The 15,228-nt window shown below is 45.9% G+C and overlaps 1 protein-coding gene across 4 annotated transcripts in view; it reads right to left on the bottom strand.

Moving 5' to 3' along the window:
• Window positions 1-14,801, bottom strand: part of NDRG3 (NDRG family member 3) — a 120,824-nt gene extending 106,023 nt beyond the window's left edge. For 2 of the 4 annotated variants that reach the window (XM_030533132.1, XM_030533133.1), the window contains exon 1: window positions 14,734-14,790. Coding sequence is in view for 1 of the 4 variants with exons in the window: in XM_030533134.1 (XP_030388994.1) it covers window positions 14,734-14,777 (44 nt within the window). In the remaining 3 variants the exon portion in view is untranslated. Of the gene's footprint in view, window positions 1-14,677 lie in introns of all 4 variants that reach the window. The other 2 variants (XM_030533134.1, XM_030533135.1) reach the window with 2 other exon arrangements.
• Window positions 14,802-15,228: the final 427 nt, after the last annotated feature.

Here is a 15,228-nt window from a genome sequence, read left to right as displayed (position 1 = left end):
AATTTCCCTCCTCTGTCTGCGTACCCTGTTTTCTGCATCTGAGTATGTCTTCCTTGCTCCACCTTGGGTGCTCTCTTATCTGCATTGCAGCGTGTCCCAATCATAGTCCTTTCCGCACAAGCTTTGAGAAATCTGCCTGTAGGCATCGAAATTCCTACAGCTGGGGCACAGCTGGGACTGCAGAGATTCCTCTCCCCAAATACTGAGCAAATCCAGCACCTGCACATTGGTCCAAGTCGGAGAGTGTTTGCCATATGGAGCCGCCATGGTCAGCTGGGAAGATACGATGTAAGCTCTCCACACCACGCAAACAGGAAGTGTAATTTCAAAAATTCCCATGGCTTTAAAGGAGGAGGCATGGATGGTTGCTTACCTGGCTTCAGGGCAGCGGAGTTGTAACTGCTGACCAGAGTGGTGAGGATGGGCATTGTGGACACTTCTGGAGGCCAATTAAAGTGATAAAAATCAAGTGTGGTATCTACATTGGCACTTCTGCAACAAAACTTTTGCATAAAAAGCCCTAGGACTTCTGTTGCCGAAAGTGGCATTGCAGTGTGTACACCTCCACTGTTTCATCACCAAAAGCTGCCTTTTGTTGAAAAATACTCTGCAGCGTAGACAAGGCCTCAATTTGCAAGGACAGTAGAACTATTTCCAAGCAGACTAACTCAATCTCACCTGTCCCCAGACCTCAGTGGCAGCGAGAATGCTGAGGCCACGGGACAACATACCTGGTCACTGCCAAGGCAGAAATAATGCCTATTATTTTCTGTGAAGTCTCTTAAGTCCTAAGATCACTCCAGATTCTGTTTGACCTCAGATACACAAATGTGCGCCCACAAGTGAAAGAAAGCTGAAACCAGCCAGTACACAGAGTTCAGAGTGCAAAGAAGGAAGCAACAGCTTGGGAAAGAGGAGACTGTCCACAGTACTTGCCTGAGAACAGTTACAAGTCTATGCCTTGGACCAGACCCTGCGAAATTTCATATTTTGAATCTGTTTTAATTATTGTGGAGAAGCATCCTCAGTCTGGATGTATACATATATACCATCAGGTTACAGAAAAATTAAACACCGTATTTATAGGCACTCTTAGCTGTCTAACAATAACACCAAAGCTAAGGAACGCAAGTCTGCAATCTACAGAAACCCAGTGTAAACAGAACAGCACTTCCAAAGTGTCAGGATGAGTACTAGATGAGAAAAGTTTCCTATTTCTGTCTGACTCAGCATGTACTTGACAATTTCTCCAAATGTTGCTATATCAATCACTGAAGTCAAACTGTATATTGAAGGTACATTATGAATGATCAGTTGTAACTCACTATGATTGAAGTCCCAGCTACTTTTTTAAACTCAGACTTCAAGGCTTCTGGGGACCATTATGACCATCTACACTGGCGTCCGGAATAGCATGCGCAGATCAGAGAATTTCACCCAATAATTCTGTATCAGGCCCTAATCACATTGTCCTCACTCAATGTCTGACAACTGCCCCAAATACTCTGATATCTCATTTGGAGTGGGATACAATGACACCCTTCTCCCGAATCTAGTCTCATAGCCCTATGTGATCACATTCAGTCTTAGAATAAAGCTCTTTGGTATTATTTCAGTACTGATGCGGAGGCAATATTATCTATGTCAATTCTTTAACATGATGTGATGATGAGACACCAATATTTATATTCAAAAACCAAACTAGTTTTGCTAACACAAAGTATAAAATTTCAGCATGAGTCATTCATGTGGGTTCATCCAGTGAGAGCCTTTGTCTGTAGAGCTTGAATAATCCAATGCCGGAGCCCAAGGACCAGTCATTTATTGAGAACATTGCACAAGTTTCCATTTGCTTATCTAGCTACAGCAACATCTCTGGATAGCATTCCAGCTGCCAAGTTAAAAACAGAGTCATCAGGATGAACCAAGGCCTCCATTACTGGAGTGTCCAATAATGCAATTAGAACAGCAGCAGGATAAAACATAGACTCATAGACTTTAAGATCAGAAGGGACCGTTATGATCTAGTCTGATCTCCTGCACAATGCAGGCCACAGAATCTCACCCATCCACTTCAATAACTCAGACATAGGTTAGAGGTTTGTTATACAAGTCTTCAAATTGTGGTTTGAAAACCTCAAGCTGCAGAGAATCCTCCAGCAAGTGACCTGTGCCCCATGCTGCAGAGGAAGGCGAAAAACCTCCAGGGCCTCTGCCAATCTGCTCTGGAGGAAAATTCCTTCCCGATCCCAAATATGGCGATCAGTTAAACCCTGAGCATGTGGGCAAGACTCACCAGCCAGCACCCAGGAAAGAATTCTCTGTAGTAACTCAGATCCCAGCTCATCTAACATCCCATCACAGACCATTGGGCATACTTACCTGCTGATAATCAAAGATCAATTGCCAAATTAATTGTCAAAATTAGGCTATCCCATCATACCATCCCCTCCATAAACTTATCAAGCTTAGTCTTAAAGCCAGATATATCTTTTGCCCCCACTACTCCCCTTGGAAGGCTGTTCCAGAACTTCACTCCTCTAACGGTTAGAAAACGTCATCTGATTTCAAGTCTAAACTTCCTGATGGCCAGTATATATCCATTTGTTCTTGCGCCCACATTGGTACTAAGCTTAAATAATTCCTCTCCCTCCCTAATATTAATCCCTCTGATATATTTATAAAGAGCAATCAACCTTCTTTTGGTTAGGCTAAACAAGCCAAGCTCTTTGAGTCTCCTTTCATAAGGCAAGTATCGGAGGAGTAGCCGTGTTAGTCTGGATCTGTAAAAGTAGCAAAGAGTCCTGTGGCACCTTATAGACTAACAGACATTTTGGAGCATAAGCTTTCGTGGGTGAATACCCACTTTGTCGGATGCATACTCTATAAGGTGCCACAGGACTCTTTGCTGCTTTCATAAGACAGGTTTTCCATTCCTCGGACCATCCTAGTAGCCCCTCTCTGAACCTGTTCCCATTTGAATTCATCCTTCTTAAACATGGGAGACCAGAACTGCACACAGTATTCCAGATGAGGTCTCACCAGTGCCTTATATAATGGTACTAGCACCTCCTTATCTTTGTTGGAAATACCTCACCTGATACATCCTAAAACTGCATTAGCTTTTTTAACGGCTATATCACATTGGCCGCTCACAATCATCATGTAATCAACCAATACTCCGAGGTCCTTCTCCTCCTCTGTTACTTCCAACTGATGTCTCCCCAATTTATAACTAAAATTCTTGTTATTAATCTCTAAATGCATGACCCTGCACTTTTCACTATTAAATTTCATCTTATTACTATTACTCCAGTTTACAAGGTCATCCAGATCTTCCTGTAGGATATCCCAGTCCTTCTTTGTGTTAGCAATACCTCCCAGCTTTGTGTCATCCGCAAACTGTATTAGCACATTCCTACTTTCTGCGCCAAGGTCAGTAATAAAAAGGTTAAATAAGATTGGTCCCAAAACTGATCCCTGAGGAACTCCACTAGTAACTTCTTTCCAGCATGACCTGTTGTAGTCTCTCCTTTAACCAGTTCCTTATCTACCTTTCAATTTTCATATTGATCCCCATCTTTTCCAATTTAACTAATAATTCCCCATGTGGAACAGTGTCAAATGCCTTACTGAAAACAAGATAAATTAGATCCACTGCGTTTCCTTTGTCTAAAAAATCTGTTATCTTCTCAAAGAAGAGGATCAGGTTGGTTTGGCATGATCTACCTTTTGTAAAACCATGATGTATTCTGTCCCAAGTACCATTGACCTCAATGTCCTTAACTACTTTCTCCTTCAGAAATTTTTCCAAGACCTTGGATACTACAGATGTCAAACTAACAGGCCTGTAGTTACCTGGATTACTTTTTTTCCCTTTCTTAACAATAGGAACTATGTTAGTATTTCTCCAGTCATATGGTACAACCCCTGACTTTACAGATTCATTAAAAATTCTTGCTAATGGGCTTGCAATTTCATGTGCCAGTTCCTTTAATATTCTTGGATGAAGATTATCTGGGCCCTCCGATTTAGTCCCATTAAGATGTTCGAGTTTGGCTTCTACCTTGGATGTGGTAATATCTACCTTCATATCCTCATTCCCATTTCTCATCCTTCCATTATCCCTAAGCTCCTCATTAGCCTAGTTAAAGACTGAGGCAAAGTATTTATTTAGATATTGGGCCATGCCTAGATTATCTTTAACCTCCATTCCAGCCTCAGTGTTTAGCGGTCCCACTTCTTTCTTTATTTTCTTCTTATTTATATGGCTATAGAATCTTTTACTATTGGTTTTAATTCCCTTTGCAAGGTCCAATTCTACATGGCTTTTAGCCTCTCTCACTTCATCCCTACATGTTCTGACCTCAATAAGGTACCTTTCCTTGCTAATCCCGCTCATCTTCCACTCCTTGTAGGCTTTCTGCTTTTTCTTAATCACCTCTCTGAGATGCTTGCTTATCCAGCTTGGTCTACAACTCCTGCCTATGACTTTTTTCCCCTTTCTTGGGATCCAGGCTTCTGATAGTTTCTGCAACTTTGACTTGAAGTAATTCCAGGCATCCTCCGCCTTTAGATCCACAAGTTCTTCAGTCCAATTCACTTCCCTAACTAATTTCTTTAATTCTTTAAAGTGAGCCCTTTTGAAATAAAAAACTGTCATCCCAGATCTATTTTTGTTTATCTTTCCATTGAGTTTAAACTGAATTAGCTCATAAAATCGCTCGAACCAAGGTTGTCCCCTATAACCATTTCTTCTATGAGGTCCTCACTACTCACCAAAACCAATCTAAAATGGCATCTCCTCTTGTTGGTTCAGCAACTACTTGGTGAAGGAATTCATCAGCTATCACATCCAGGAAAATCTAAGCCCTATTATTATTATTAGCACTTGTCCTCCAGTTTATATCTCGGAAGTTAAAGTCTCCCATGATCACACAATTCCTATTAGTGTTTACTTCATTAAAAACATTAAAGAGGTCTCTCTCCATATCCAAATCAGATCCTGGCAGTCTGTAGCACACCACAAGCACTCTCTCAGGGGAGGCTCTGGTAGCTTTCTTTCCCAATGTGATTTTTGCCCAGACAGACTCTGTCTTATCCATTCCATCACTTCTTACTTCTTTACAGTTAACATCTCACCTTCCTCCTTCACTGCAACAATCATGCTGGGCCAAGAGAGCTGTTCTACAGACAGTCCCAATACATGCAGCGCTACTCCCCAACCCCATGTACAGCATACACCGTACAAGCATATTCTCCAAAATACATTGCTGCCTGATTATAAGAACAAGATAAACTCTGGTTATGGAAGGTTACAATGTCAGCACTGAATAAAGCTATAAAAATAGCACTCACTAAGTACTCAACTTTAACTGTTTTAAAAAGAGACAAGAGTGACAATCTAGGAGACAGCTATTATTTAAAAGGACATTGGATAACTAAAATTGAAAATTCAGTGTCAGTTATTAAAGCTGAAAATGTTAACCATCTATTTTTAATCAATTTTATTGTGTGCTTTTTGCATTTAACAGTGCAATTAAAACAGATGTATTATATTTTAGGTGTAGTCAATTTCATGTTCTGATTCTCATGCACTACCACATAGCTGCAATATTTAGATTGAAGATATAATGGGGGAATGTTTAAATCCAAAATGAACCCAAACTGTCTCTTTTTAAAATAATTTTGTGAAAAATTCTAATATTCAGTTCTACTTAAAAAAATCTAATTATGGGACCTACTTGATGGACCCCCATTAAATTCAAATGTACAGGTATGTTTTCCATCTAAAAAGATGACTAACATTAAATATGAGCTATTTAGAGCTCCGCTGGAAGAGTTTTAAAGGTGACCAGTGAACAAAAAACATGAATCAAACAGCTTTTGTTAATAATGAAATATGATCTCAGCTTATATGCAAAGTTCTGTGAGGAATACAAAGAGAGCTGTGACACAAGTGTGGAGACCTAAGCTGTCACTGTCAGCAGTATTTAAACTTTCCCAGCTCTTATGGCTGCAAAGATAGCCTTCTAAATGTGAACCAAGTGTAACTGATGTAATGTTATCTGCTTGAGTCTGCAGACAGCCAGCTCCAGTGCCTCTGTTACTGCTCATAGACAAGTTTTAAAGATGAACATTACTTTGTTCCCAGCCTAGAGTTTCCTCCCACTTACCAACCCTGTACAGTATATCCCGTAACCTAGTTCACCAGAAAAGCTCTAGTTTTCTGGAGAGAGCCTCCCAATGACTCTATTGAAATCCCACTTCACCTGTTTGCTCAGGCACACTCCCATAACCCATCAATCTCTGCCCCACTCCCTGCTATGCCTGCCCTAGAAACAATCAAGTTCACAAGTATCCGTGTACTAAACCCTAGTACTTTACCATCCACCAGTCTCTCCCCATGAGCTGTGCACATTAGGACAAAACAAAAACAAAACAGAAAAACGATGCTGTTGCACAATTTGCACTCTTGGGTTTGGAGGACACCAGACTGCAACAGGGAGGAAGGCAGACAGAGCACTGAGGCAGTGGGACCCTTAACTCCTAACTCAGTGAGGGAGAGGGTGCTGGATGTCTTTACAGGGCAGACAAAGGCCAAAAGGATTGCAGGGGGAAGAGACAATTCTCACACGATGGTAAGTTTCCCCCAGTATAATCCCCCATCCTCTCACACCCCACTGCAACCCAACTGTGCTTCCCAAACATGATTATTCCGCCCTTCCCCGCCCCAAGACCTTCCAAGGTACAATCCACACCGGTGAGATGGTGTAACCACCTGCCCTGCAACCTGGGGTGCCTTACAATGCTTTGCTGTTGTAGCTTTCCGCCAAATTGCTCAAACAGCCTGCTAACATGTAATTCACTCTCCAAATATCTGTGTGCAGCCAGAGCCCGGATCCAGAACCTCTGATCTCTGCAGCCTGCCAGCAAACACTAGCCACACCTTGGCTCCCATTAGTCTTGGTTACTATTTTCCCAACACACTCCCAGTCCCAAATTTCCCACCCTCCCCCTAAACATATATGTCCAGCTCTCTCCTGGACAGCCCAGACACATGAGGTCCATTGTCCCTCTAAGAGTACAACACACAACAGTGTACCACCTTAAATGGAGTTACCCAAACAGTTTAACTTATAAACACACTGGATTTGATGAAACAAGAAAACAAGTTTATTAACAAAAGAAAATAGGATTTTAAATGCATTTAAGTGTAGGCATTACATTGAGAAATGGTTACCAAAAAAAACCAAACAGAAAAAAACACCACCCTTTCTGATGCTAAAACTTAAAGTAGGCTTGATTTAAGGCAAAGTTCTTACCCACATGCACCTATGAGAATTACTGATAGGTCAGGACCTCTCCCCCAAAGTCCAACAGTGGATTTTTTTTATCTTCTTAGATGCAGAGACACAGAGAGAGAGAGAGACAGAGAGAGATCTTTTGGAGTGTTTGCCCCTCACCTTTATATCTCATTTCCCCCCTGTGAAATGCAAGCTCTTAAGAAAAGAACAGAAGTGCTTGTGGCACCTTAGAGACTAACAAATTCATTTGAGCTTAAGTTTTCATGGGCTAAAACTCATTTCATAGGATGCATGCAGAGGAAAATACAGTAGGAAGATATATGTATACACAGAGAACATGAAACAATCGGTGTTACCATACACACTATAACGAAAGTGATCAGTTAAGGTGAGCTATAACCAGCAGGAGAGTGTTTTTATATATATATATTCCTACTGTATTTTCCACTGCATGCATCCGATGAAGTGGGTTTTAGCCCACAAAAGCCTATGCTCAAATAAATTTGTTAGTCTCTAAAGGTGCCACAAGTACTCCTGTTCTTTTTGTGGATACAGACTAACACGGCTGCTACTCTGAAGCTCTTCAGAGTTATTTCTAGGTAAAAATTTTTTCCAGCTGAGGGCCAGTTGGGATGAAATCTCCTGGTGAAAAATCCCAGGCTATTTTTTCATATTCCTGTTTGCCAAAATGCATATCTTCTTTGTCCCCTGCCTTTCCCCTTTCATTTTCTGAGAACTCCGTTTACTGTTTATATGGAAATTTGAGGTAAACACAAATCCCTTTGTTTAAGGCCTGCTTGGCCTGTTTTGTCTAATTGTTGCTTCATGAGCTTAAACATACCCCATCAACACAACTTTACATATAATTCATAACTTTACATATAATGATGCCACACACATTTCACCATGATATTATTGACCAGTGAATTATGAGTTTTCCAATGATACTTTACAAGGTATGCTTTGTGCAAAGTATCTTACAGAAATGTGTTGCCCACCGGGTGAATACAGGGTGCATTCAGTCACACCCTCTGAAACCCCTTCTAGTCCACAGTAAGATGGGTCACTCTCCTACAGGCTTTGGGCTCCCTTCTCAACAAGTCCTAATCATACTGTGCTCTCAGATCTGCTGCTAACTTGAGCAGAGAGATATTGGACCAAGCACGAGAACCCATGTCTCTTCCATGGCAATGCAGCTTCCCACCCTGTGCCACAAGACCAACTGTCAGGGCTTGGCTACACTGGAGAGTTGCAGCGCCGGTGGTAGCTTTACAGTGCTGCAACTCACTCACCGTCCACCCTTGAAAGGCACATACAGCGCTGTGTCTCCCTGGCTACAGCGCTGGTTGTACTCCACCTCGACGAGAGGAATAAAGACTATAGCGCTGCTGATGCGGCGCTGCTCCGCCAGTTATTGGCCTCCAGAGGTATTAGGAGGTATCCCAGAATGCCTGTTCAGCCACTCTGCTCATCAGTTCGAACTCTACTGCCCTGGCCTCAGGTGACCAACCATCAGACCCACCCTTTAAATGCCCCAGGAATTTTAAAAATCCCCTTCCTGTTTGCCCAGCCAGGTGTGGAGTGCAATCAGTGAATCTTTCCAGGAGACCATGCTTCCACGCGCCAAACGAGCCCCAGCATGGAGCAATGGCGAGTTGCTGGACCTCATCAGTGTTTGGGGGGAGGAAGCTGCGCAGTCTCAGCTGCGCTCCAGCCGTAGGAATTATGATACCTATGGGCAGATACCAAGGGCCATGATGGAAAGGGGCCATGACAGGGACGCGCTGCAGTGCAGGGTTAAAGCGAAGGAGCTGCAGAGTGCCTACTGCAAAGCCCGCAAGGGAAACTGCCGCTCAGGTGCTGCCCCCACACCCTGGCGTTTCTACAAAGAGCTGGACGCGATACTTGGGGAGGACCCCACCTCCACTCTAAGGACCACGATGGACACTTCAGAGTGGGGGGAGGAGGAGAGCGAGAGTGAGGGTACTCGGGTGGGGGGAGACACCCCGGAGTCCCTGGAGGCATGCAGCCAGGAGCTCTTCTCAAGCCAGGAGGAAGGGAGCCAGTCGCAGCAGCGGGTACTTGGTGTAGGACAAACAGTGAAGCGGGTTCCCGGTAAGTGGCTTTTATTTTCAGGATGGAAATTTTTCAGGAGAGGGAGGGAGGGTTAGGGCTGCATGCATGCATGCTTGCCTGCCTGCCTAGATGCGGAATAGTGCATTGATGTGGTCTATCATGTCGCGGTAATCGGCCTCGGTAATCTCTTCAAAAGTCTCATCCAGAGCGTGGGCAATGTGCTTGTGCAGGTTTATTGGGAGAGCCACTGTGGTCCTTGTCCACGGGTATGTCTACACTACAGGATTACTCCGATTTTACATAAAACAGTTTTTTAAAACAGATTGTATAAAGTCGAGTGCATGTGGCCACACTAAGCACACTAATTTGGCGGTGTGCGTCCATGTAGCGAGGCTAGCGTCGATTTCCGGAGCGTTGCACTGTGGGCAGCTATCTCATAGCTATCCCATAGTTCCTGCAGTTTCCCCCACCCATTGGAATTCTGAGTTAAGATCCCAATGCACGATGGGGCAAAAACAGTGTCATGGGTGATTCTGGGTAAATGTCATCACTCAATCCTTCCTCCATGAAAGCAATGGCAAAATCATTTAGCGCCCTTTTTCCCTGGATTGCCCTGGCAGACACCATAGCATGGTAACCATGGAGCCCATTTAGCCTTTTGTCACTGTCACCATGTGTGTACTGGATGCTGCTGACAGACACAGTATGGCAGTGCTACACAGCAGCATTCATTTGCCTTTGCAAGTTAGCAGAGACAGTTACTAGCCCTATTGCACCGTGTGCTGACTTGAAAATTGGTGATGATGGTTACCAGTCCTTTTGCAACATCTGCTGCTGTCATGGGTGCTCCTGGCTGGCCTTGCTTAGGTTGGCCGGGGGCGCATGGACAAAAAAGGGAATGACTTCCCAGGTCATTCCCTTCTTTATGTTTTGTCTAAAAATAGAGTCAGTCCTGCCTAGAATATGGGGAGAAACAGAGAAATACTAGAGAAACAGAGAGCACAGCTGCTCTGGGTCAGAGCCCCAGATATCCTGCAGAAATGATGAGCTGCATGCCATTCTAGGGGGTGCCCCTGCAACAACCCCACCCGTTGCTTCCCTCCTCCCACGCCCCTCCTAGGCTACCGTGGCAGTGTCCCCCCATTTGTGTGATGAAATAATAAAGAATGCAGGAATAAGAAACACTGAGTTTTTAGTGAGATAAAATGAGGGGGAGGCAGCCTCCAGCCGCTATGATATTCCAGGTAGGACAGAATCTTCATTAGACATGAAAGGTGGCGGGGGGGGGGGAGGAGCTCAGCCTCCAGCTGCTATGATGAGGATGGTTACCGAGCCTATGTAACTGTCTGCCTCTCCAGGAAACAAAGCTTAAAGACAGGAATGACCGGAAGTCATTCCCATTGTTGTCCAGGAACCCCCGGCTGACCTCACCAAGGCCAGCCAGGAACACTCACGGATGATTAGGAGGGTTTTCAAGCCTTTTGCACCGTCTGCCATCAGGAAAGGAAGAGGATGGGATGCTGCTGTTCAGCGCCGCAGCACAACATCTACCAGCAGCATGCAGTAGACATACGATGACATTGAGAAAAGGCGAGAAACAATGATTTTCCCTTTTCTTTCATGGGGGGTGAGGGGGGTAAACTGACAACATATACCCTGAACCACTCGAGACAATGTTTTTGACCCTTCAGGCATTGGGAGCTCAGCCAAGAATGCAAATGCTTTTCGGAGACTGCAGGGACCATGGGATAGCTGGAGTCCTCAGTCCCCCCTCCCTCCCTCCAGTCAGGCTAACGCGTCAGCGCCACTGTGCTGCGAGGGGTGGGGGGACCATTGCTGCACACCGGCAAGCTGCATAGGGGCCAGGGCAGAATCCGCATTGCAGTAGAAGACCCTTCCGTGCTTCCCAAGTGACCCGCAGCAGCGAGATATCTTCCAGGATAAACTCCTATAGAAAATGTTGGGATAGCGTTCAGTGTAGGTGCTCCCCGCAGCTGTTTGCTTTCCCCAACACACAGAAACCCCAGTGAAAGTGGCATCTGTCATCCACAAGTTCTGCAGCCACTGTTCGTCATCCCAGACTTGCATGACGATGTAATCCCACCAGTCAGTGCTCGTTTCCCAAGCCCAAAAGCAGTGTTCCACGGTGCTGAGCATGTCTGTGAATGCCACAAGCAGTTCTGTGTCATACGCATTACGCAACTCGCTATCATCGTCGGACTCCTCACTGTCACTTTGGATCTTAAGCAATAGCTCAACTGCCAAACGTGATGCGCTGGCGAGACTCGTCAGCATATTCCTCAGCAGTTCAGGCTCCATTTCCCACAGACCGAAAAGGAACACAGAAACCATGCAAAGATGGCACCAAATGTGGATGGAAACAAAGGGAGTGCTAGGATGTGAAGCGATGCATCACGGGGCATTAGGACAGGAAACAGAATGACTCGCATCTGCCCCCTTCCCATAATCCACGGCGCCAGAATGGGAAGAGGTGCTCTGTGAGATAGCTGCCCTTAATGCACCAGTCCCAACACCGCTGCAAATGTGGCCACACTGCAGCGCTGATTGCTGTCGGTGTGGCCACACTGCAGCACTTTCCCTACACAGCTGTACGAAGACAACTTCAACTCCCAGCGCTGTACAGCTGCAAGTGTAGCCAAACCCTCAGACACTAACTGAACACTTGCAACTTTCCTCAGAAGTGAGTGTTGCATATGGGGTTGTCTGGTCCAAACAGTTGGTCTCTTACAGCACAAAATTTTATGAGAATGTTTAATATGGTCCCAGAAGCAGTTAATTTAACAACCATCATATTTTTGAATAACTCATTCTGCCTTACATTAATATCAGGTAAATATAGACACAGAGCCAAATGAAGCTGCAAATGAGGAAAAAATTGTCACAACCAACTCCTCTCCCCACTCACCCCTAGACAAAACCTCATTGTTTAAGGAACATCTTGTTTTCATCTCCCAAAAATTATTACTTTTAGGCAGACTTTGCATACTCCTGATATGCTGAATTCCTTCCTATCTTTATTAAAGGCTCTCAGCACAATATTTTAAAGTCATTTGATTTTTTTAATTTGCAGCTGACCTTCAATAAAGTCAGAGTGATCAAGAAAAAAAAATCAATATATCAGTGACTAAGGTTTATCTATGCCGTAGTTTTCCCCAGCACCATGAAGGCTTCCATAACAATACCCTCCCATGGATGATTTCAATGAATAAATCAATCCATCTGTAAACTAGATGGAGAACACAGCCTTATAATATACTTTAAAAAAATGGGAATATAAAGAGATTATTTATGAAAACCATAGCATGAAAAACACTTAGAGGTGAATAAATGGAGGAGCTAAAAACGTAATTCAGGCAGAACCTACCCTTTCATGTTTCTAGCCCTTCTGTTTGCAAAGAAAACCTTTGGAATGAGACACCAAGGCTGTGCTCAGTTTGCAGACAGACAGTGCCAATGCTTATTCCTCAGCAGCAGGAGAGTGAAACTCAATTGACAGTTGCATTACTGCTCAGTGTTCTGTGATGTCAATTTTATTCTGCTACCTGGGAAAACCTTGAGTAGCAACAGATGCAAGCACTGGAGTACACCCCAAAAAACAGAAGATGGGGAAGATGTAGTAAAAATCAGTCCTGCCTAAACAATCAGATCTGTCTAATATGGAGAAGACATCTGGCTTCTCTCCTTTTCAGCAAGGAGAGGTGGGCAGAGGCTCAAGCCCAAGATCAGGCATAACATCCTGGTAGGAACTGGAGCACCCTCCCCAGTACAAGTCAGACAGGGATGAGACTGGACTTCTCAGACATTTGGACCCTGGACCTCACTTCTCGACTTGCTTCCTCCTTCCCTTTTTTCCCCTCCTATCAATCCCAGGCTGGCAGATTTCTGGCAGCCAAGGTTAAATATTACTCCTTCAAAGAGTAATTAGCACTTTCCTGCACTGCATTGCTTCTCTGGTTTAGGAAGCTAGAAAACTGGGAAAGAATCCTTTCTGCAAGTATCCAGTTACTTAACACAGGTGATGTGCAGAAGCCAGTGTTTCCAATATCAGGTTACTAAATTTACAAGCTATTCTCCTATAGGAGTGGAGGTTTAAGATTTTTATCAGCACGCATTATTTACAACTCAAGCAGGGATAAAGGAACCCTATTACAACTTAATCCATTTCTAATGGAAATTTTCTGCTCACTTTTGAAAGTCCCAGGATCAGTATTGATGGAGATGAAGGCCTGAGAACTGGAATACCAGAAGTTTGAAACATTAGCTCTTTTGGGAGCTGGAGTTAATTGGGAAAAAAAACTGCCAAAAAGTCAACTAGCACCATTAAACAATCTAAAGAACTGAAGAGGTCTGAAGAAATTCAGCAGCAGCCTGTATTACAATCGATTTGCCTATTTGCCCAAGCATGAGATAACTTTTGTTAAGGCATGAGGGTATGTCTATAGTTAAAACACAAGGGAGGCAGCAGCACCACTGTAGGTTACAGGCTGTTTAAGCTAGTACTTTTGTTGGTCAGGGGTGTGAAAAACACCCCCTCTCCCCCCACCAACATAAGCTTCACAGACAAAAGCGCTGGAGCTGACAACGCTGTGTGGGAGGAAGACACTGTCCCACCGACATAGCTACCGCCACTCGCTGGGGGTGGTTTAATTATGCCAACCGGAGAGCTCACACCCATCAGCACAGAGCGGCTACGCAGGAGACCTTACAGCGGCGCAGTTGCTGCTGTAAGGTCCCTAGCGTAGACACGCTATGCCAAAGGAAGCGGTTCTCCCACCAGCACAGGTACCCGCCTCCCGGGAAGATGAAGAATTATTCAGCTGACCTACCGCTGTCTACGCGGACGGTCCGGGCGATATATCACCTCACTCGCACGCCTGCGACACAACTGTGCCAGCGCAGGCTCCCAGCACAGACTGGCCCTGGACCCACAGATGCGGTGGAGAGCTACCGCCCATCCCCGCCACTTGCTCGGTCCCCTGCCTCGCTGCTCCCAGGGAGCCGCCGGACTCCCATGGGAAGTTCCCCATTCGCCTGCATCGCGTCTTGCCCTTCGGCCTCACGCCGCCTGGGGAAAGGACCGTCCGCACCTCGGGGCCCGGGGAGCGCCTGCCACGGACACCCCGCCGCCGGGACCACCCCAGCGCAGGCTGCAAGGCGTCGGGGCGCCCGGCGCGGACCCTGCTGCACAGCGGGCGGGGAGAGCCCAGAGCCCGCAGCGCCCACCCCGCCCCTGGCCCAGGCTGCGGAGACCGGCGGTGCCGCCCCTCCAGTATCTGGGAAGGGGGCGCTCTGCGCCCGGGCCCGAGGGAGAGCCCCGCCCGGCTCTTACCGGACTCGCAGGGCAAAAGACAGCTCCGGCGCTGACAACAGCATGTGTGAGTGCGTGACGCGCCTGCGCACTGCCCGGCAAAGCGCTCGGGACTCCCGCACATGCGCAGAGCTCTGGCAGGTCTCAGAACTACAAAGAAGATGGCGGCGGCGGCGCTGAGGGAAAAGGAAATCGCTTTCTCTCCCCGCCGGGCTGAGGCACTGCGAACCGGGGGGCGGGGCTGCGTGGGCAGCGGCTCCTCTTCCCTCGACGCCCCTGGGCCGGGCTGGGGTGAGGGCCTAGCAGGATCGGTCCCGCTGCGGGGCCTGGGTGGCTGTGAGTTCCCCTCAGCCCAGCTCGCTGTGGCGCTGGCAGAAAGACTCCCTGGAACCTTGTCCTGGCTGCGGAGCAGACGCTGAGCCCCCAGCCCATGGCGGCTGGGGTGACTGGATGTCCCGTTTTTAAAGGGACTGTCCTGTTTCTTTGGGACTTTTTCTTGTCTAGGCACCTATTACC

This window comes from Gopherus evgoodei, chromosome 14 (genome assembly GCF_007399415.2).
Source record: "Gopherus evgoodei ecotype Sinaloan lineage chromosome 14, rGopEvg1_v1.p, whole genome shotgun sequence".
Taxonomy (NCBI): Eukaryota; Metazoa; Chordata; order Testudines; family Testudinidae; genus Gopherus; species Gopherus evgoodei.
Note: the sequence above shows the minus strand (reverse complement) of the source record. Positions and strands in the feature narration are given on the sequence as shown.